Source organism: Acartia tonsa, chromosome 7, assembly GCF_053477335.1.
Source record: "Acartia tonsa isolate MP-2025a chromosome 7, ASM5347733v1, whole genome shotgun sequence".
Lineage (NCBI taxonomy): Eukaryota > Metazoa > Arthropoda > Copepoda > Calanoida > Acartiidae > Acartia > Acartia tonsa.
In genome coordinates, this window is record NC_137266.1 from 11,957,537 (window position 1) to 11,979,082 (window position 21,546).

The following is a 21,546-nucleotide window of genomic DNA, read 5'->3' on the forward strand; positions in this document are numbered from 1 at the left end:
TAGAAATATGTTTGCCATATCTATGGTTGTAGCCTGTAGAAATGTCGTTGTTAAATACATCTCTATAAGTATGATGAATATCATTAACATACCTTAAAATGTCCGGGTGAATATCTTCTTTGTTTACTTAAATTTTTCCAGTATTATCGACATCTGTGGGAGTTGTATGTTTATTAGTATTTACAGGTATATCATCATTGTTGTTAAAGTCATCATTCAATGTACGGACTTGAACTTTGGGGCTACTTTTAGTATGTACAATCTCATTATAGTTATTTTTGACACTGATTTGGCCGTTTTTAACTGAACAAAGTTGAGGGTCTGGCCACTGTATTCCTTTGTTCTGGTGCCATGGTTGGACTGCTAGAATTGTGTCATCATCGTGGGGTACTGAGAACTGCACTTCTTGGCCTGGCAATATAACATTAAGATGGTTATTTTGCAATAATAAATTGTTAGGTTGGGTCGGCAAAATGAGAGATTTACTAGTTTCAGAAATAACATATTTTTTGTGGACAGAAATTGTTTTGGCATTAAAATCTTGAATTATTGAATTTTCTTTTATAAAATTGTTCCCTGCGACAAAAGGACAATGTAAACTTTCAGTTACAATTGCATGGAATCTTACACACCAATTGTTACGGTAAAGTATTTCATCAATTTCCCCAATTGCAGCCATTTTTGTTCTCCCGTCCGCTAGTTTAGAGAGTTGGGAATTGGGTTTAATTTTGAAACCATGGGCTAGAACATCAGACAATTTAGCATAACTAACCGTAGCGCTGGAATCCAGGTCCAAAAAAATATCTTTTTTGTTGATATCTTGTACAGAGAGTGTTTGACTGGCGACGGGTTGAATAAAGTTACAGGTCAGAGGCTTGCTAAAATTAGAGTTATTTTCAGAATTATCAACTTTTGAATTATTGGCCATAGAAGAATTAAACTTTACCTGCTGCTGGTCTTGCAGCTGCTGAGTCTCATCTTGGTCATATCCATATTCTCGGGCAATAGAATCATCATCTTCTTCAATATTTATTGTGCTGAGCTGTTGGCTGATTCTGTTGGTTAAAAGCTGTTTGTCTTTAGCAGACAATGATGGACATGTTGCTTCTCCCAAATAGTGACTGGTAAACAAGGCTTTTGATAATCCTGATAGTTGGCATACTCTGCAAAATGGTGTTGGCTGTTGGCTAAATGTTTGGGGCTGACTATTTGAGGCAGACTGCTGATTGGGTGTGAATCTAGGTCTAGATTGTTGATATCTTCTCTGTTGGAAATTTGATCTGTTGAATGATGGTCTTGAGTAGTTTTTTGTTGATGTGTAGTTGCATTGTGCTTCTTCAATTGATGATACTTGTGGGGAATCAGATTCTATTTCAAGAATGAAATGTTTAGATTTTGTTAAGATTTCATTCTTAAAATCCATGAGATGCTTATCTTTGCCAATTTTGTGGGCATACATTTCTCTAATATATGATGGAAGCTTGGGATGGATCAGTGTAAGAACATTAAGAAGGATTAGATCTTCATGACTGGGTGAAAGACGTTCATCTTCGGTTAAGATTTCATTTTTCCATTCTATTTTTGAATCCTTCTTTGCCAGATTACCAATGATGAGAGATCTGTACTGGTTGTAAAATCCGACAGGTGTGACTGATCCCGCAGGATCCCACTGGAGGTCAAGTAGATTTAGGAAGAATATTCCTTGTGTTTGAATATTGTAATCTTCTCTGATTTTTTTGTATATCCACTTGAGCGATGAAGAATGTCTCATGATTGGGTTGAAATAATCACAGTGTACAAATTTTGCAACTATTGAAACAAATTGACGGAGGTCTCTACGCAGGTCTGGTAGGTCTTCTGCTTTATCCGGTGCTATAGCAGACAAAATTCTTTTTTCATTATTCTCGGCAGGTGTCCATTCAGAATATCTACCACCGGGAAGAAATTTTCTGAATTTTTCTTCTATTTCTAAATAGACCTCAATGGTTTCTTTCCAGATTTCAAACTGGACATCCGTTATGTTTTCTTGAGGTAGAACATTCGGTGGATAAATCTTGATTGATGACATGTTGAGCTCAGATCTCTTATTTGTCTACCGGATGTATTATAGAGACCGAAAAGGGGGAGTTAAAAAGGGGGGGGGGTTAAAATTACATGTTTAAAATTAAGATTAATAAATAACTAAAAAATCACTATATTTTTTTTAAAATCACTTTAAAATTTGTCTAATTCCAAGCAAGAGGAAAAATGTTTATTTTTTTCCAAAGTTTATAGAGGAGAAATCTCCGATGGGGGTAGGAGGCTGTTCTGGTCAGAGGTGTGAGTTTGTCTCGGCTGCCACCACATAAATAAGACAAAAACTCAACTCACCCGGTCATTATAAAAAGCTTGTTCTGAAAGCAGCAACATATTTGAGATCTCCATAATACATCCAATAGTCAAATAAGAGAAATAAGCGCCATCCTGATATGTAGGTATTGTGTGCTTCTTATTTGCAGATAGGCTTTGTGAGTCTTTGCAAAGGTTTCGTGACTTATTATTTTAATATCCATTTATTGATTGTTTGACTTTCACGAGGCCTTTGATAGTCAGTTGATGGTTCTTCTTGGTTATCTAAAACAAGAGAGCATTACTGATTAGCGGATGGTAAAAAGCTATTTATATGCCCTATTCCCAGAACCTTTGAACATAGAGCTCTTTAAAACTAGGGGCAAAGCCGTTAGTAACATATAATATAATAGTGGCTTCGTACCTAGTCTCTAGGAAAGGGCTTGAAAAATCAGGATAATAGCCTAAAACCACCCAAAGTCATTTATATAGCTTCGTTGAAAAGTACAGACAATTAAGAGCAATATTTTCAGAGATTGACAAACATACCTTAATACTTTATATTACCTACAGGATTGTTAAATAACAATTAAACAAAACTTGCGAGAATTCATTTTACATTAGGTTTGCAATGACATTTCCTTTTATAAATGACAGTGTAGGCCTCCAAACTCGGGGTGTCACTTGTTATAGCTGTATTCTTATCTGGTTAAATTTATAAAAATAAGAATATGCTCAATAAACTAGTCAGATATTTTTCAAGGGAGAGAGGAGAAATTGGGCTGTTTATTAAACTAGTCCCTAAGTTTTCTAAATCGATGGCTTAATAACTTTGGGGACTTTTATTCAATTTTTATTAGTTGTTTATTAAGCTGAGTGTGCAAAACGTTTTAATCACTAATTGTAATCTACAAAAGTGGTTATTTTTTATATCATCATTGGGGATGTACATCAATTTATTGGCCAGTGTCTTATTCCTGAATTATTGCGCCAAAAAATCTTTAGTACCAGTAGAAAAAAAGGTTCCAGGACAAACTATTAAAATATTAATTTAAGTAAGTATTTCTATACAGGTTAGGTTAGGTTAGGTTAAGATATGAATATACAAATAAGCCCCCCGCAGGGTTAGGCATTAAAACCTAAAATATGGTTTAAAATAGGTTAGGTTAAGTTTCCACTCCTGCGTTTGTCCACTCCGACGTTTGGGACTCCTGCGTTTGTCCTAGGACCGAAAAAAACTGTTCTTTTTAGGAATCCTTAAGACAATAGACGATAAATAAATGTTCATTGCCAATGATGGTAAACAAAATTTTCCGACCTTAGATAGAGGTTATTAGAGGAAAAGATTGAACACTGCTGGTTTGAACCAACCAATCAAGATTTATTGATTAGTATCCTAAATTAAATAGCAAATGAATTAGAGAGCATATGAATGTCTTAAATATTGTTTAAAATTAATTCTGTTATTTTTCTATCTTACTTTATTTAAATTACTCTTTTTAAAGAAAGTCTCCTAGAGACTATGAGCGAAACCTTTCAATTTAACAACAAAAAAGTTTTAAAAAATATTTTTTTATCTTAATTTTATTCCTTTGTCTTCTTGAGAAAAATCCTTCTCAACCAAGTGTCTCCAGATACTTTCATCTTCACTTAACCTTTTAAAAAAAGGGGGCTGTGTCATTTTTTTCGCGTATTTTCCGTAAAGTTGGGCGAAACCTATACAGGGGTGTATATTCTGCACAAGATTTTTTTTTTCCCCTGCTACAAATTTTTTTTTTTTCCCCCCCTAGATTTTTCTTAAAAAGTAGTGGGGGAAATAGAAAAAAATATTTAAAGAACTCTATATTTTATTTATTTTATCCCTCCTACCACACATTTTTTTAGTTTTTTTTAACCAAGGAGGGGGGCGAAATGGAAAAAATGTTTTCAGTTTTCTTAATTTTTACATTTTTTTCCCTCCAACCACTTATTTTTTATTTGCCCCCCCCCCCCCCCTGAGCCGGGGATCCCATGCAGAATATACACCCCTGAACCTATAGTCAAATGCTCTTCCTAAGTCAAACTGTTTTTAATTATGATCATTTCATATATATACAATACATTTGGTCCAAATTAAGAACAGTTTGTTAAGCGAAATTGAATTAACGGTTGGTAACAGATAACTTTATGGAAAATAGGCGAAAAAAAAGACTCACTTAATTTTGTCATTTAAAGATTCAACAAGGCATCTGTAACTAAATGTTTTTCTAACAATTTTATTCATGTAACATATGCAACAAAATTCGTTTTTTCTCCCAAACCAGATAGTCACCCCACCCCCCCTTTTGTAGGGTCAATATAATTATACACCTCTGTTTTTTTTCCAACTAATTTAGTTACAATTTGTAGGACCATTGTTCTAAATATGTAAACTTCCCTTACGAATATTGAATAAACCCAAACTCGTACTTCTATAGGTATTCGTTCTATTAATTTACTAACCTATGAAGTCTTTTACAAGTTCTTCCTGACTTCAGGACAGAGGAACAGTCTAAATTCTAAATTGAAATAACATTCTATGATATTAATGGTAGCGAAATTTTTATTATTTTGAGTAGGTACTAGTTTACAATTTTTTTTATATTTTTTCTCCTGAAAGGGTTTAAGATATTAAAATGTACTTTAAGATATACAAAGATCAACTACATAAATAACACTTTTCTTTCTGTCAAAGTAATCATAAAAACAAAAGGATCAACCTTCTATCTTAAATAGCATATGAGAAAATCACGTTTTACTGAAACTGACATTTGTAATTAAAAAGTAGCCAGGGGTGTATATTCTGCACAAGATTTATTTTTTTCCCCTGCTGCAATTTTTTTATTTTTTCCCCCTCCTAGTTTTTCCCAGCAAGGAAGGGGATAAAATGGAAAAATATTTTGTGAACTCTTTATTTTATTCATATTATGCCCCCTTCCACATATTTTTTAGTTTTTTTTCACCAAATAGGGGAGAAAAATAGAAAAAAAAATGCTTTCAGTCCTCTTAATTTTTACATTTTTTCCCACCCAACCACATTTTTAAAATTTTTTACCCCCTCCCCCCCCACCCCCTCAGCCGGGTCAAATTTGCAGAATATAATTATACAACACCCCTGAAAGTAGTTCCACTCCTACAAATATTGATATCATAGAATGTGCCTTCAAAATGTTGACAAGTATTTCATCAGGCAAATCAAGAAGCTCTATTGGATCCATAGCTGTATAGCGTTTTGTCAGGTTTTATCTTTAATTCAGAGATTGAATTGTTTTGGCTTATTCTTTAAAATCTAAAAAAAAAATAATTTTATTAGGTTAGTGTTAAGACAGGAGTGTATATTCTGCATGGGATCCCCGGCTCAGGGGGGGGAAAAAAAATAAAAAATAAGTGGTTGGAGGGGAAAAAAATGTAAAAATTAAGAAAACTGAAAACATTTTTTCCATTTCGCCCCCCTCCTTGGTTAAAAAAAAACTAAAAAAAATGTGTGGTAGGAGGGATAAAATAAATAAAATATAGAGTTCTTTAAATATTTTTCTATTTCCCCCCCTACTTTTTAAGAAAAATCTAGGGGGGAAAAAAAATGAAAAATTTTGTAGCAGGGGAAAAAAAATAAATCTTGTGCAGAATATACACCCCTGTGTTAAGATGATCAATTTTAATAGGGTAAATAGTGGATTCTGATCTATTTTCTTAAATATGGCAAGGACCTATGTTTAGTTATCCAAAGCGAAATAAACCCCGAAAAAAAATTAAGAAAAATATAATTTAGTATTTCAACCCTTCTCACAAACTGTCCCTTGAGCACTGATTAACCCCCCCCCCCCCCATTTTTAAGATTCCTTTAAAAGAAGGGGGTTCAAACAAAGGGCTGTCTTAAACCCAGAGATCTAAAGGGATAAGACAATAACCGAATAATTTTTTAAACATCCCAATGATGATACATAAAATTACCCTTTTGTAGATTACAATTAACGTTTGGACAATACTAATTGAACCAACCAACTTTATTATAAAACTTTGGAGACTAGTGTAATAAACATCCTAATGTCCCCTCCCTCCCTGTCTTAAACTTCTATTTTATTACCTTTACATAAATTCAACCATAGAACCAAATATCATTTTAATAATCTGAAATAATTTCATGCAAATATAGATAAGCAAATGTGGGATGGCATACTCGGCGTTGTTTAGCAAATATTTCTACTACAGGGTAAAAACTTATTATTTTTCTTATGTACTATAAATCTTACAAATTATCAATAAAATGATACTTATTTTAATAAAGGGAGAACGTTTAATACAGGGGTGTAAATTCTACACAAGATTCATTTTTTCCCTTGGTACAAAAATATTTCATTACCCCCCCCCCCCATTAAAATTAAATTTCCCATAATTCTAGGGTATTTTTTGTCTGTAGATGAAAGCTTTTTGCTGATTTTAAAAAATATCCCCAAATCTTTGGTGTTTTTGGCCCGATTTTTAAAATTGTTCTAGTTAATAGAAGCAGCTGATGTTTTCAGTGAACTTTATTTTTCATTCTCCCCCCCCCCCCTTAGCCAGGGATACCATGCAGAATATACACCCCTTAATACAATAAAACAGGTATAATAAAGAATTAGTCCAAAATGAACAAAAATTGTAAATCCAATCGCCATTTTCAGAAATTTTTCATTAACTATAAAAGGTTATTTATTTTTGTTTAAATGTTAGCCTATTGTGGTTCTGGGTGATTTTATTATGTACACAGTGGGGCAAATAAAGGACTAAAGAGTTACTAGGCATATTATTGTTCAAAATGGTAAATTTAAGGAACATATTCTCAAACTTTTCAGAAATATAGCAAAAATTTCAAGACTGAAAGCTCCTCTAAAAATGATATTTTCTGTAACTTATAAAAAGGATGTTCCTGATATATTTAGGCTTATTTATCTAGTTTCGTCTTCAACCTTTTTTACTGTATCATTTTGAGAAAAACTTTCATACCATATTTTTCGATTCTTTATATGTAAAGAAATGAGACTAATAATGTAGTACCTAGATTAGCATCATTATTCTTGAATTGATTCATTGCAATTTTTTTTGTCACTGTTTTTTAGTTCGAAGATTTTTCTTTCTTTCAATGTTTATGTCCAATCTTTGCCCTACTGTGTAATCGTTTATAATAAAAAAATTAAATCTACCACACTGTTAAGTAGCAAAACAAAAGCTTGTATAATACCCTTAATAAAAATGTCCTTCAAATCACTTAATGCTTTAATTACACCTGTTTTGACTAGGGAATCATTTTTAATGTACTTTAAAATACATAATAAAATAGCTGTGGCGTTCAATTCAACACATATTAACTTAATAATAAACTAATGATATAAAATTTCTTTATTAAGATAAATCTCAAATATAAAATCCCCGGAAAAAAAAGAATAAAATTAGATGAACAAGCAAATCATATCAAATATTACTTGCTTTAAATAGTTTTTATTACTAAAAAATATAAAGATTTTTGTTATAATTTCAATTTCATCAAAAAGTACAAAAATATATTTTTTGTTAGTTTTCAGTTACTTAAAAATGTGATTTTAGCAAGTTTAATGTCCTTTGCATCCCTAATACAACCTGATATACATATATGTGAAAGAGAGAGGGAAGTTATGTACAAATTTTGTAAACAGCAAGCAAAAAATTATAGTAAATTATAATAAAATAATTATGATATAATCAGATGAGAAACCCTCACCAAATTTTTCTTTTTCTTAAAAAAAGTGTTTCTATTCTCTGTCGGATTGTCCTAACCTTGCAGGGCTATCATGACCCTATTTTAACCTAACCTAAGTTTTTCCAGATATCATGAAATTAAAAAATTTGTTTTTAAAAGGAAAAGAAATTATGTCCCATTTGTGATATAAAAAATAGCTGCCAAATATTTTTTGCTTACAACTTACAATACTTCTACAAGACTTCCCCCTCCGTTTTGCAACAAAATAATAATAGCAAACAAGCAAAACTGAATAATAATAGTTATTACATAGAACTAAAGCATAATGTGTCATATAAAACTGGATAACTGTTGTGTCACAAAACTAGATTGCTGTAAGAGGTATCAAATGGTCTGTAATTGAAGGTAGAATAGAACAAAATACAATAAAATATTATTTGCAAAGTACTGAACAGAAACGTGTATTTAAATAAGATCTTATTTTTAAAATATAAACCAAAATTTATTTTCTTAAGTTCGGGGAAAAATTGTCGTCAATTTAGGTTGCTAACATAGACATCATTTATTGGTCAATTCATTCATCCAATTGGAAAAAAGGGAATGGGGTAAAGGGGGTGTTATTTAAGCCAGCTAAAGTTTCACTTTATCAGAGTACATGATAATCTGGTGTAAGATCCAAGTAACAATAAATCCATTATAATAACTGTTTTATTAAAAACCCGATAAAAACAAGGGATCTAGCAGGTTAAGACATTGGCCTCTAAATTGTACATACCCCAAAATGAAAAATAATTACCCCTTCTGTAGATTAAAATTAGTGGTTGAAACGTTTCGACACTCAACTAAATAAACCAACCAATCAAAAGATTGTCAAGCTCTCGAATAAGAAAACATTATTCTAAGACTTCGGGGACTAGTGTAATAAACAGCCCAATATCCCCTCTCCATGCTTATTCTTAAGAAGCTAAGAATTAAGTTTTGCTTTCGATGATATTACTTCTTAGTTTATAGAATCTATTCAAATCATGCTTCCTTTTTAAAAAGCCACCTACATTTAATTGCTGTTTTCAAAATAAGATTATTTAATTCTAAAATTTTTTTCTTCAAAATCTAATTTAAATACACATACCTGTTCAATACTAATTTTGTCTGATAATCTTTATTTTACATTTTTAATGTCAAACCATTGAAATTTGAATTTAATTCAAATCAACATATTTTACTTATTAAAAATGTAAAAAATTAACAGACAAAAAGGTAAAAAAATGTTACAATTATTAAACCTAGTTCTCTCCAACTAAAATGTCAAAAGCTTTTTTTTTATTTTTTGTTTGTTTGTTTATCATTTAAAATGATTATCATTGTTAGCTGCTCAAAATGTCTAATTGTATGAAATAATAAAGAGGGTAATTTTTTTGCGAAATTTCGTAAATGGGTGTTGAGTTGTAGTCAAATGCTAGTCAAACTGTTCTTAATTATGGATCATTTCATATATATACTTATGGTTCTAATTAAGGAACACTTTGACTTACTAAGCGCATTTGACTGAACGCTAACACACAAGTTCATAGAAAATTTGAAAAAACAACTCTTTTTTTTTTTCTAAAATAGTTGGACAAAACTAGGTACACTACCCTGTAAATGATTTTGATCCTACATTGTACAATAATATTCCTTTATAAGGACAATACCAGTACTAAAATGTAAGATCAACAGCTGCAAACAAATATATGTACTATGTATATTATTATTAATATTTTAACATAATTTCAACTATTCTTTAAAGAGTCTCTATGATTTAGGTTTAGCCAAATGGGTATAGTTTAAGTTAGAATCATGCTTTGGGCTATTGAATTTTTACTTTAGTAAATATATTTCAACCTAAATCATAGAGAATCCCTTTAAATATAACTGACAGGGATAAATATTGAACAAGACAAAAAATGTGTAGCATATGAAACTATGGACAAAACTATTTGATGGTTATGGATATGCGAATTTAAACCTTGATTCAAATTCATTCTATTCAAAGTGGATTTGGACTAAAAGCATAGTATTAAAGATTTGCCAAATATATCTAGAATTTTTTTGGCAGGCAAACTATTGCTGCCAATATTTTGAATGAATAAAAAATAAAAGATTTGAATAATAATAGAAGATGGCGGAACTGGTATGAACTATAATCTAAATGAGCTAGGTTCAACAAACATGAAAAATTTAACTATTGTAATACAAAGCAGAAGCGAGAAAGATTACAAAAGTTCCAAATTAAGGTAGCTTGGGTTGTATTCTAGTAAAAATATAAATTCATCTATGTGTGTTTGTGTGTAAGCAATACAAAGCGCAATAAAATTTCCAGCTTACTTTAATATGGTCACTTGAAAAATATTATTTAATAATACTATAGAAATTATCAAAAAAAGCCACTAACTTTAGAGAATAATTGTGCATTTTGATTTTGTTATTTACTATTAAAGTTAATTTAGAAATAATTTTCACCTTTCTTTACAAAAAAAAAGAACACCCTCAAATATCAAACTTCAAAGGCTTTCCTAGAATTTGCATCTTTAGAAAGCCATAACCAAATAATCTTGGGCTTTCCTAAAAAAAACTGAAAAGCAAAAACTTCAGAAATCAAACATTTTTTTGAGCAAAATATTATTACATTGAACTCATTTCAGTAAAGAGATTTTAAAAAGATTTCTTGTTTTTATATTTTTAATAAGAGCAAGGCACATAGTTATGTTTTTATCTCTAAATATTTTTGCTTCAAATTACAATTTTTAATGGATAAAAAAAGTTCAAATATTGAGTTTTATGCTTATTTTTCCTTAAATAAAGAAAAAAATAAACTATAAGCATTTGTACATGGAAATAAGTTCATCAAAAACAAATTCTATTTTCTATTGCAGAACTTAAAAAGAATTATTCAAGTCTAAGACATTTCCATAATGTGTAATACTTATTATCATAGCTTTTTGTAAAAAAAAAATATCCTGGTTTTTCCATTGATTTTTGTAAGGATTTTATAGATAGACATACATTTGGATAAGAATTAGACTTAAATTAAGCAGCTACCAAAACGGATCAGCACTTTACCACTATTCTATTTACACTAGAAAAAGCTTTTTTATTCTGGCAATTTACAGGAATATACATTATCAATTTAATAAAAAATGTGTCGACTTTTATAAATTCACAGGTATACTTTTCATTCCGGATTTGTTGGATTCACTGGGTTAAGTTTTTGTTGTTGTGTTAATATTGTTTTTTAATTTTATTTTTGAGTATCATTGTAGTTGATCATTTAACTTTTTGTAATTAAAAATATTATTATTTTTATCTTTCTCTGACTTTGTGTTTTGTTATCTTTTTTGTAGCTTAATAACCGGTTTTAATTTTGTATTATTTGAATGGAGTAGAGCTTTATATATATATATTTTTCTGCTGCACATCTCTGTCTGTTACTTATATTTTTCAATATATTATATTAATTTTGAATTACATTATTGTGTACTTCAATATATCTCTTTATATGTATAATATATATTTGAATATTTCAAACGGCTCATTCATATATCATTGACAATATTATATTTTTGTGTGTAATAATCAAATTTACCCGCGCTTAATACACACACAAATAATGACACGCGGCATGGCTTGCGCGCGAATATACATGTTGATGTTGGTGCACAAATATGTTCTAGTAGTTGTAACCCGCAAATCTTCTTTGTACTCTTTATACTATATTATAGTTGCTGCTCTATTGTGTTTTATTTCTACATTTTTTCTTTATTGTTTTGTGTTGAGGCTGTCTGAAATTATTACCAATGTGATTTTACATTTTGTATGCTAGAAGGAAAAGAAAATTCCAATTATATTTTACGCCTTTAGCAGTTAGTGCTCTGTATTCAAATGGGGAAGAAAAATAGCCAAAAACCATCACTAGGCTTAAATCTAAAATAAAATAGCCAAAACCCATCCCAAGGCCTAAATATAAAAATTAGTCTTTAACTACATCAGGACCTATGTAAAGCCTCTCTAAAAAGGAGTAATTAAAATCTTAGCTTTATAAACACTAAACAGATATATAGTATATACAGATAACTACCTCCCTTCCTTCAATGACCTTATTCATCTGCTTACAAATTTCCTGCTACTTGGTTGTGTTAATACACACCACACAATTGATTGATTTTTTAAGACCCAATTGAAAGACGTCACAAGGAAAGTGTGATGGGGAAGGGAGCCACAGTTATTTAACCTTTACCTCTCTAGTGTTTTAATCTAATGCTTCATACAAAAAATTTCTAATATAGGTATACAATAGGATTGAAAAGTTATTAAGGTATTCAAAAGAAAAACAAAAATATTGTGCATGGTTTTTAAGTCCTGACAATAGTTTTAAACTAAAATGTATTGTAGGAAGTTAAACTTTGTTTTGCAGTGGACTGGAGTTAATTCTAGCATGAAACTTCCTATTTTCATTAAATCATGTATTACCCAAATGAAAATATTCCCTTGAATAGAGAAAATCAGCAGAATCAAAGATTTAAAATGAATCACATTGATAATTCCTGCCTTGCTTGTTGCTGTATAGTTTTACCATATTCAGAGACTGGTGAATAATATTAGCTCATAGAGCTGCATATCATAGCGGGACTACCCATCTAAATAACAAATAATTAATAGAAAGATAATGAAGAAATTAAGTAAGGGGGAGGTCATTTTCTAGTAAATTCCGTAAAGGTGTGTGTTATAAGGCCTAAAAATAGTAGTAGAATGCTAAGGTGCTCTAGATATATGTATTCCCTATTGAATAGAACAATAGGGGAAAAAAATTTTTTTTTTTTGATTACCGTACCTGAAAATTCTTTAAAAAATACAAAATTTCTATCAAACGCTTTGATTTGCTCAAAGTGACATTAATTAACCCTAAAAATGAACCTAAGCTTAATTTTCTCAAAAACCATTTGACTAATAGAGTTGATTTCTTGAACTTAAGCTTTTATGAGTATGAACATCTCATGGTTTTAAGGTCAACCCCCTTATCCCCACCCCCTAGCCCTCCGGGGCTCAAAAAAACCCTGGAAATGAACCTAACCTTAATTTTCTCAGAAACCATTTGATCAATTGAGATGATTTCTTAAACTTAAGTTTTAAAGCCTATTAACTTACTTATAGTTTTGAAGTTACCCTCCTGCTGCCAAACCCTAGCCCTCCAGGGCTCAAATTAACCCTAAAAATTAACCTAACCTTAATTTTCTCAGAAACCATTTGATCAATAGAAATGATTTCTTAAACTTAAGCTTTTATGGTTATAAACTGACTTCTAGTTTAGAATTCATCCCCCTGCCACCAACCCCTAGCCCTCCGGGGCTCAAAAAAACCCTAAAAATGTACCTAACCTTAATTTTCTCCGAAACCATTTGATCAATAGAGTTAATTTTCAAACTTAAGTTTTTATGCTTATTAACTTACTTATAGTTTGGAAGTTACCCTTCTATGGCCAACCCCTAGCCCTCTGGGGCTCAAATTAACCCTTAAAATGAACCTAACCTTAATTTTCTCAGAATCCATTTGATAAATAGAGATGATTTCTTAAACTTAAGCTTTTATGCTTATAAACTAACTTCTAGTTTAAACTTAAAAGTAACGTTAAGTTTAGAAGTCACCCTATTGCCGCCAACCCCTAGCCCTCTGGGGCTCAAATTAACCCTAAAAATTATCCTAACCTTAATTTTCTCAGAAACCATTTGATCAATAGAGATCCTTTCTTAAACTTAAGCTTTTATGCTTATAAACTAACTTCTAGTTTAAGATTCAGCCCCCTGCCACAAACCCCTAGCCCTTCGGGGCTTAAAACTCCCTAAAATGAACCTAACCTTAATTTTCTCAAAAACTATTTGACCAATAGAGATCCTTTCTTAAACTTAAGCTTTTATGCTTATAAACTAACTTCTAGTTTAAGATTCAGCCCCCTGCCACCAACCCCTAGCCCTTCGGGGCTCAAAACTCCCTAAAATGAACCTAACCTTAATTTTCTCAAAAACTATTTGACCAATAGAGATGATTTCTTAGACTTAAGCTTTCATGCTGCTTATAAACTATCTTTTAGATTAGAAGTCACCCCCCCTGCCCCTAACCCATAGCCCTCCAGGGCTTAAATTAACCCTATAAATGAACCTAACCTTAATAATCTCAGAAACCATTTGATCAATAGAGATGTTCTGAGAAAATTAAGGTTAGGTTCATTTTAAGGGTTAATTTGAGCCCCAGAGGGCTAGGGGTTGGCCATAGAAGGGTAACTTCGAAACTATAAGTAAGTTAATAAGCATAAAAACTTAAGTTTAAAAATTAACTCTATTGATCAAATGGTTTCTGAGAAAATTAAGGTTAGGTACATTTTTAGGGTTTTTTTTGAGCCCCGGAGGGCTAGGGGTTGGTGGCAGGGAGATGAATTCTAAACTAGAAGTCAGTTTATAACCATTAAAGCTTGGATGCAGAGAAGAAGCCTACACGCGGTGCATCTGTCAGTCCCACAAGATTGCAAAGTTCTTCGTCCACTCCACACTCTCTCAACATATCAGGAGACGTCACCAAGCCTTCATATCAACACCTTATGAAGTTTTTTCTCGCCTTACTCAACATTCTGTCCTGCTAGCCTAATCAAAATCCTACTTTTAATGGCTGGTATAGAACCTAATCCTGGTCCAACTAATCCTAACTGTCCGGTCTGTAAGAAAATCTTCAATTGGAAAACCAAATCAGTTTTTTGTACAAAATGCAAGGCTTGGTGTCATGTCAGGAAAAAGGATAACTGCAGTGGACTGAAGAACTAAACGATCTTGGAGATTTTATTTTAATAAGAAAAGACAGGCTGAAAGATACTGGTGGAGGAGTAGCTTTCCTCATTCATAAGAACATCAGTTTTCAAATCCTAGCCAACATAAATGACGAACATGCCGAGTATCAAGCAATTAAAATTAACAACATCCAGATTATCAATCTATACATACCACCCACCGGAAGTTGTGCAGCTGGTTACACACCATCTCTCTCCAAATTTCTACCTACATCTGATGCAATAGTTGTTGGAGATCTTAATGCACACGACACCCTTTGGAACTCCTCTATTCAAGATCCCAGAGGCGCCGTTTTTGCTGAAGAAATTGGCAACTCTGACTTTGGAGTTCTAAATACAGAAAAAGCAACCAGAGTCCCCACAAACGGTCAGCCTACATCACCAGATGTTAGCCTGGCCAGCTTCTCCTTGCTACCGGTATGTGACTGGGACACTGAGACAACTTTCGGATCTGACCATTTACCTGTAATCATATCTGTTTCAGCTAGAATAGAAAAATCATTCAGTGAAAAGAAAACCTTCACAAATTTCAACAAAGCTAAATGGAATGATTACACCAAATTAACTGAAGAGGAATTTTCCAAATGTCCTGAACCAACAGATGTTTATGCTGCAGAAATTAAATTCAGAAAAATTATCAACAAAGTTTCAAAAATCTGTATCCCCTCAGGAAGAATAAAGGAGGTTTACCCTGGAATTCCAACTGAGGCTGCCAGAAAAATGGAACTTAGAGATACACTCAGAACATCAAATCCTACCTCTGAAGAAATTTCAAGGTTAAATAACGAAATTAGCTCCCTTATTTTTGAACATAAAAAAGAAAAATGGAAAAAAACCGTTGAGGAAATAGCCCCAAATTCATCAAAACTTTTCAAACTTATCAAACGGTTAAATGGAAAAAATAGCATTTCTGATAATCAACCCATCAAATTTAAAGGTAAATACATATCCTGCCCAGCTAAAATCGCTAACAACTTTAACAAACAATACTCTGCAGTCGTACATCACAAAAGCTCCAGATTTAGCAGAATTGTAAGAGATAACATCATGAAAAATAACCTGGAGACTCCAGAACTTCACACTGACGAAGCTACCAAAGAGGCCATTAAGAATAGTAAGGCCTCCAAAGCACTAGGCCCAGATAAAATGTCAAATCTCCATCTTAAACATTTGGGACCTTTTGGTATTAACTACCTTACCAAAATTTTTAATTTGTCTGTGTCCTCCAGCCAGATTCCAGCAATCTGGAAAAAATCCCTTATTGTTCCTCTGCCTAAACCTGGAAAAGACCACAGTGAATCCACATCCTACCGTCCTGTTTCTCTGCTCTGCCCTGCTATTAAGATTTTAGAACGACTCATCCTCCCAACTCTTGATGAACACCTTGAAGTACCATCTTTTCAACATGGTTTCAGGAAAAACCACTCAACTGTCACTGCTCTTCACGATTTTAACAAAGCTGTCACAGATGGCTTTAACCTAAATCCGCCGCCTGACAGAACAGTTTTGGTACAGCTTGACTTATCCAAAGCATTTGATATGGTTAACCATGATAAGCTAATCAATGGACTCAATGAAACATCACTACCAGGCCACATCAAGAGATGGCTAAACTGTTATCTCAGAGGAAGACAGTCCTGTGTTCAATTTAGGAATAAGAAATCATCCTCCAGAAATGTCCGCACTGGAGTCCCTCAAGGAGCTGTCTTATCTCCACTTCTTTTCAGTTTTTACCTGGCCAAAATTCCTCTCCCTCCCAAAGGAATTGAAATTGTGCAATATGCAGACGACATTTCTATATATGCGTCTGGAACTAATATAGATGCCTTAACTAGTCAGATTAATGTTTACTTGGAAACCCTACTTAATTTTCTGGAAGAAAGGGAACTGCTAGTATCACCAGAAAAATCCACAGTAACACTATTTTCGCCGGATACCAAAGATTATAAAATTCACCCTAAAGTCTTTCTCAGAAATCAACTTGTCAGATTAGAAAACAAACCAAAGTTATTAGGAGTTACTTTTGATACATTACATAAATTTTGCCATCATATCCAAAATGCAATTGATAATGCTAAGAAAAAAATCAATATTCTAAAATGCTTAGCTGGCACCAACTGGGGCTGCGATAAAAAAAACAATAATTAACACCTATAAATCAATCTGCAGAAGTGTATTGGAATATGGCTGCCAGATTTGGGCTCCTATAATTTCTCCCCATCTCTGGAATAAACTACAAATAATTCAAAATCAAGCACTGAAAATTGCCACTGGATGCCTAAAAATTGCGAGTCTGGACCACATCCACCATGAGACCAAGGTTCTACCTATTCAACCCCACGCCATGCTACTGACCAAACAGTTCTTGCTAACCAACCATCTACCTGGACACCCTGGACAAAAACATCTTGACAGACCACCACCACCAAGAAATATGAAGAAAACCATCCTTCACTATAAAGACGACATTCAACAATGCCTACCAGTAGTTGGTAAACCCAGCCACAAAGCTGGACTAAAACATTTACACACAACAACAGTAAACAGAACTATCGCCAATTATGCTGATAATAGAGTTCTAAAACGGAAAGCACCACCTCTAAATATAGAGGAAGAAAGTCTGCCCAGGAAAGTCCGTGCAGAATTATCCAGACTTCGGTCTGGATTTAGTAGAAATATGAATGACTACAGAAACAGACTTGATCCAACCATACCTAATACCTGCCCACTCTGCAATAACTCTCCACATGACGTAACTCATCTCTTCAACTGCCCCAACAATCCAACAACATTAACCCCCACAGATCTGTGGAATAAGCCTAAAGAAGTGGCTTCATTCCTGCAACTTAATAACGAGACTTGATGACAATCCTGATACAAGAGAGAACGTGGCTACAATCATCATCATCATTAAAGCTTAAGTTTAAGAAATCATATCTATTGATCAAATGGTTTCTGAGAAAATTAAGGTTAGGTTAATTTTTAGGGTTAATTTGAGCCCCGGAGGGCTAGAGTTTGGCAGCAGGAGGGTAACTTCAAAACTATGAGCAAGTTAATAGGCTTAAAAATTAAGTTTAAGAAATCATCTCAATTGATCAAATGGTTTCTGAGAAAATTAGGGTTAGGTTCATTTCCAGGGTTTTTTTAAGCCCTGGAGGGCTAGGGGGTGGGGATAGGAGGTTGACTTCGAAACCATGAGATGTTCATACTCATAAAAGCTTAAGTTCAAGAAATCAACTCTATTGATCAAATGGTTTCTGAGAAAATTAAGGTTAGGTTCATTTTTAGGGTTAATTTATGTCACCTTGAGCAAATCAAAGCGTTTGATAGAAATTTCGTATTTTTAAAAGAATTTCCAGGTACAGTAATCAAAAAAAAAATTTTTTTTCCCTATTGTTCTATTCAATAGGGAATACATATATCTGGAGCACCTTATCTTTCTACTACTATTTTTAGGCCTTATAACACACACTTTTACGGAATTTACTAGAAAATGACCTCCCCCTTTATTGATTGATATAAAGTATCTTTCAGATGAATATTATGAAAGTAAATGTATAGGTACGTATAGTTGAAAAAACCAGACAACTACCTGGTTTCAGTGATGGGGACCTGCCAATAAATTACTATCTGATAAAATTTTCGACGTTGTAGCTGATATTCAGAACTTCCAGACAAAGGTTGTGCAATATAAGGGTTAGTTGTCTGTAGGGCGAATGGACGCTTTAAATGTATAATTTGAAGTAGAGTATTTTTCAAGGTGCGTGGACACGCACCTCCTAGAGATCAAAACCATAAAAATTTCAAAACGTATAAGCAATTCATGGAAGATAAATTAATATAATTTAAAGGGGGGGGGGGGCGTAATGACATAAGCTCTTAAACCGTGAGCAAAATGGTCTAAATATTGAGCTATACCCTTCAAACTTGGTATATAAGCCTAGTCCTATAGGTATTACATCTAAATGGCAAAAAAATCCAAAAATTTTTATTTTTAGGTTAGGTTAGGTAAGAAAAACCCTGCGGAAATGGGGTTTTTAGGCTTTTTTTGGTCGATTTTGATGTGGAAACTTGCCTTAAATTGTTTTTTCTTAGGGTTTTAACTTAAATACACTGTATCTATTCATATGGACATTATTTAAGATGATTCAGCAAGTCGGGGACCGACCCCAGGGGGCTAGGTGGGTGGCCCGCAGGGGTTAAGTTCATTTTTCCCAATATAATTGTTGTGATACATCAAATTATAGGTTTTTTAGGTCAAGGAACTCAAATTCAGAGCTAAAATAAGCATTAGACTAATCTGAAGCTAGCCCCAGCGGGCTAGGTTGGTGGCCCGCAGGGGTTAAGTGCATTTTTTCTAATATATATCTTGTTATATATCAAACTATAGGTTTTTTAGGTCAAGAAACTCAAATTCTGAGCGAAAATTAGCAATAGACTGACCTGAAGCTAACCCCCCCGGGCTAGGTTGGTTTTCTGCAGGGCTTAAGAGCATTTACCTAACCTAACCTAGAAACTTACTTATATTTTCACAGGTTTTTTTCTTGAATAAACTGTGTCTATTAATGAAGACTTTATTTAAGATGATCCAGCAAGTCAGGGACCGACCCCAGCGGGCTAGGTGGGTGGCCCGCAGGGGTTAAGTGCATTTTCCCCAATATATATGATGTGACAATCAAATGATATGTTTTTTAGGTCAAAGAACTCAAATTCAGAGCTAAAATAAGCATTAGAATAATCTGAAGCTAACCCCAGCGGGCTAGCTGGGTTGCCCACAGGGCTTAAGTGCATTTTACCTGAGCTAACCTAGAAACTTACATTTATTATTTTTTTTAGGTTTTTTTTCTAGAATAAACTGTCCATTCATGAGGACCTTATTTCAGATGATTCAGCAAGTCGAAGACCGACCCCAGCGGGCTAGGTGGGTGGCCTGCAGGGGTTAAGTGCATTTTCCCCAATATATATGTTGTGATAAATCCAATTATATGTTTTTTAGGTCAAAGAACTCAAATTCAGAGCTGAAATAAGCATTAGACTAATCTGAAGCTAACCCCAGCGGGCTAGATAGGTAGCCCACAGGGCTTAAGTGCATTTTACCTAACCTAACCTAGAAACTTACTTATATTTTCACAGGTTTTTTTCTTGAATAAACTGTGTCTATTAATGAGGACTTTATTTAAGATGATCCAGCAAGTCGGGGACCGACCCCAGCGGGCTAGATGGGTGGCCCGCAGGGGTTAAGTGCATTCTTCCCAATATATATGTTGCAATATATCAAATTATAAGTTTTTTAGGTCAGTTAACTCAAATTCAGAGCTAGAATTAGCATAAGACTAATCTGAAACTAGCCCCAGCGGGCTAGGTTGGTGGCCCGCAGGGGTTAAATGCATTATTTCCAATATAGATCTTGTTATATATCAAAATAAAGGTTTTTAAGGTCAAGAAACTCAAATTCAGAGCTAAAATTGGCATAAGACTTTACTGAAGCTAACCCCTGCGGGCTAGGTAGATTTTCCACAGGGCTTATGTGCATTTTACCTAACCTAACCTAGAAACTTACTTATTCTTTTGGGGTTTTTTCCTTGAATAAACTGTGTCTATTAATGAGGACATTATTTTAGATAATCCAGCAAGTTGGGGACCGACCTCAGCGGGCTAGGTGGGTGGCCCACAGTGCATTTTTTCTAAAGTATGTGTTGTCATACATCAAATTATAGGTTTTTTATGTCAAGAAACTCAAATTCAGAGCTATTTTAAGCATTAGACTGACCTAAGGCTAACCCCTGCGGATTAGGTGGGTGGCCTGCAGGGGTAAATTTTCCAAATTATGTGTTGTTATACATCAAACTATACCTAGGTTTTTAAAGTCAATTTGGAGCTAAAAAAACATAATAGCAACCTGATGCTAGTTTTTTCGTGGTATGTGGTATACATTAAATTAAAAAATTGTATCCTATTAGCATATTAAATTCTTCCACCGCTAACATTGTACTATCAAAATTGAAATTCTTTCAAATATATGCCATATAAATGTAGTTTAACCAATTAACCAGGAAATGCAGTTCACTAAATTAAGTTCAAATGCATTTCGTGAAACTACCCCATTGAATTTCTGGACCTAAAAAACCTATAATTTTATTTATGACAACTAAAATTGCACTTAACCCCTGCGGGCAACGCACCTAGCCTGCTGGGGTCTTAAATCTTAAATAATGTTCTAATAAATAGACACAGTTTATTCCAGAAAAAAAACATAAAAAACAAGTAAGGTTCTAGGTTAGGTTAGGTAAAATGCACTTAAGACTTGCAGGCAACCCACGTAGCCTGCTGGGGCTAGCTTCAGATTAGTCTGATGCTTTTATTAACTGTAAAGGGATAGTTTCACGAAGTGCATTTAAAAAAAAATAGTGAACTGTAAGTTTTTTCTATTTTAAATAACGTAGTAGTGCATAATATAAAGTTATTGATTAAAATTAAGAGATTTTACCAGGGATTTTCCTTAAAAAATGAGTTTTTTATTTTCAACTTCGTTGCGTGTTATATATGGCAAAAACTTTTTTGTCATAAATACAACTTTAGATAGCATTTACTAGTTAATAGAACTTTAAACTTTTTATAC

General features: G+C 33.1%; 1 protein-coding gene and 1 long non-coding RNA gene across 12 annotated transcripts in view; both read right to left on the bottom strand.

Annotated features, from left to right (window-relative positions):
- Positions 1-2,916: 2,916 nt before the first annotated feature.
- Positions 2,917-5,635, bottom strand: LOC145324836 (uncharacterized). Its single transcript, XR_013881335.1, has 4 exons — positions 5,508-5,635; positions 4,810-4,865; positions 3,919-3,983; positions 2,917-3,033 (listed from the first exon to the last, which is right to left on the bottom strand). It is a non-coding gene; the product is annotated as an uncharacterized LOC145324836 (long non-coding RNA).
- Positions 5,636-6,821: 1,186 nt separating this feature from the next.
- Positions 6,822-21,546, bottom strand: part of Smox (Smad on X protein) — a 34,699-nt gene continuing 19,974 nt past the window's right edge. The window contains exons 14-18 of one of the 11 annotated variants that reach the window (XM_080167522.1): positions 12,644-12,732; positions 11,207-11,877; positions 9,694-10,460; positions 9,183-9,356; positions 6,822-8,506 (exon numbers count right to left, since the gene is read on the bottom strand). In XM_080167522.1, the coding sequence (XP_080023648.1) occupies positions 12,694-12,732 (39 nt within the window). In that variant the 3' untranslated portion in view covers positions 6,822-8,506; positions 9,183-9,356; positions 9,694-10,460; positions 11,207-11,877; positions 12,644-12,693. Of the gene's footprint in view, positions 8,507-9,182; positions 9,357-9,693; positions 11,878-12,643; positions 12,733-21,546 lie in introns of all 11 variants that reach the window. The other 10 variants (XM_080167523.1, XM_080167521.1, XM_080167520.1 and 7 more) reach the window with 10 other exon arrangements.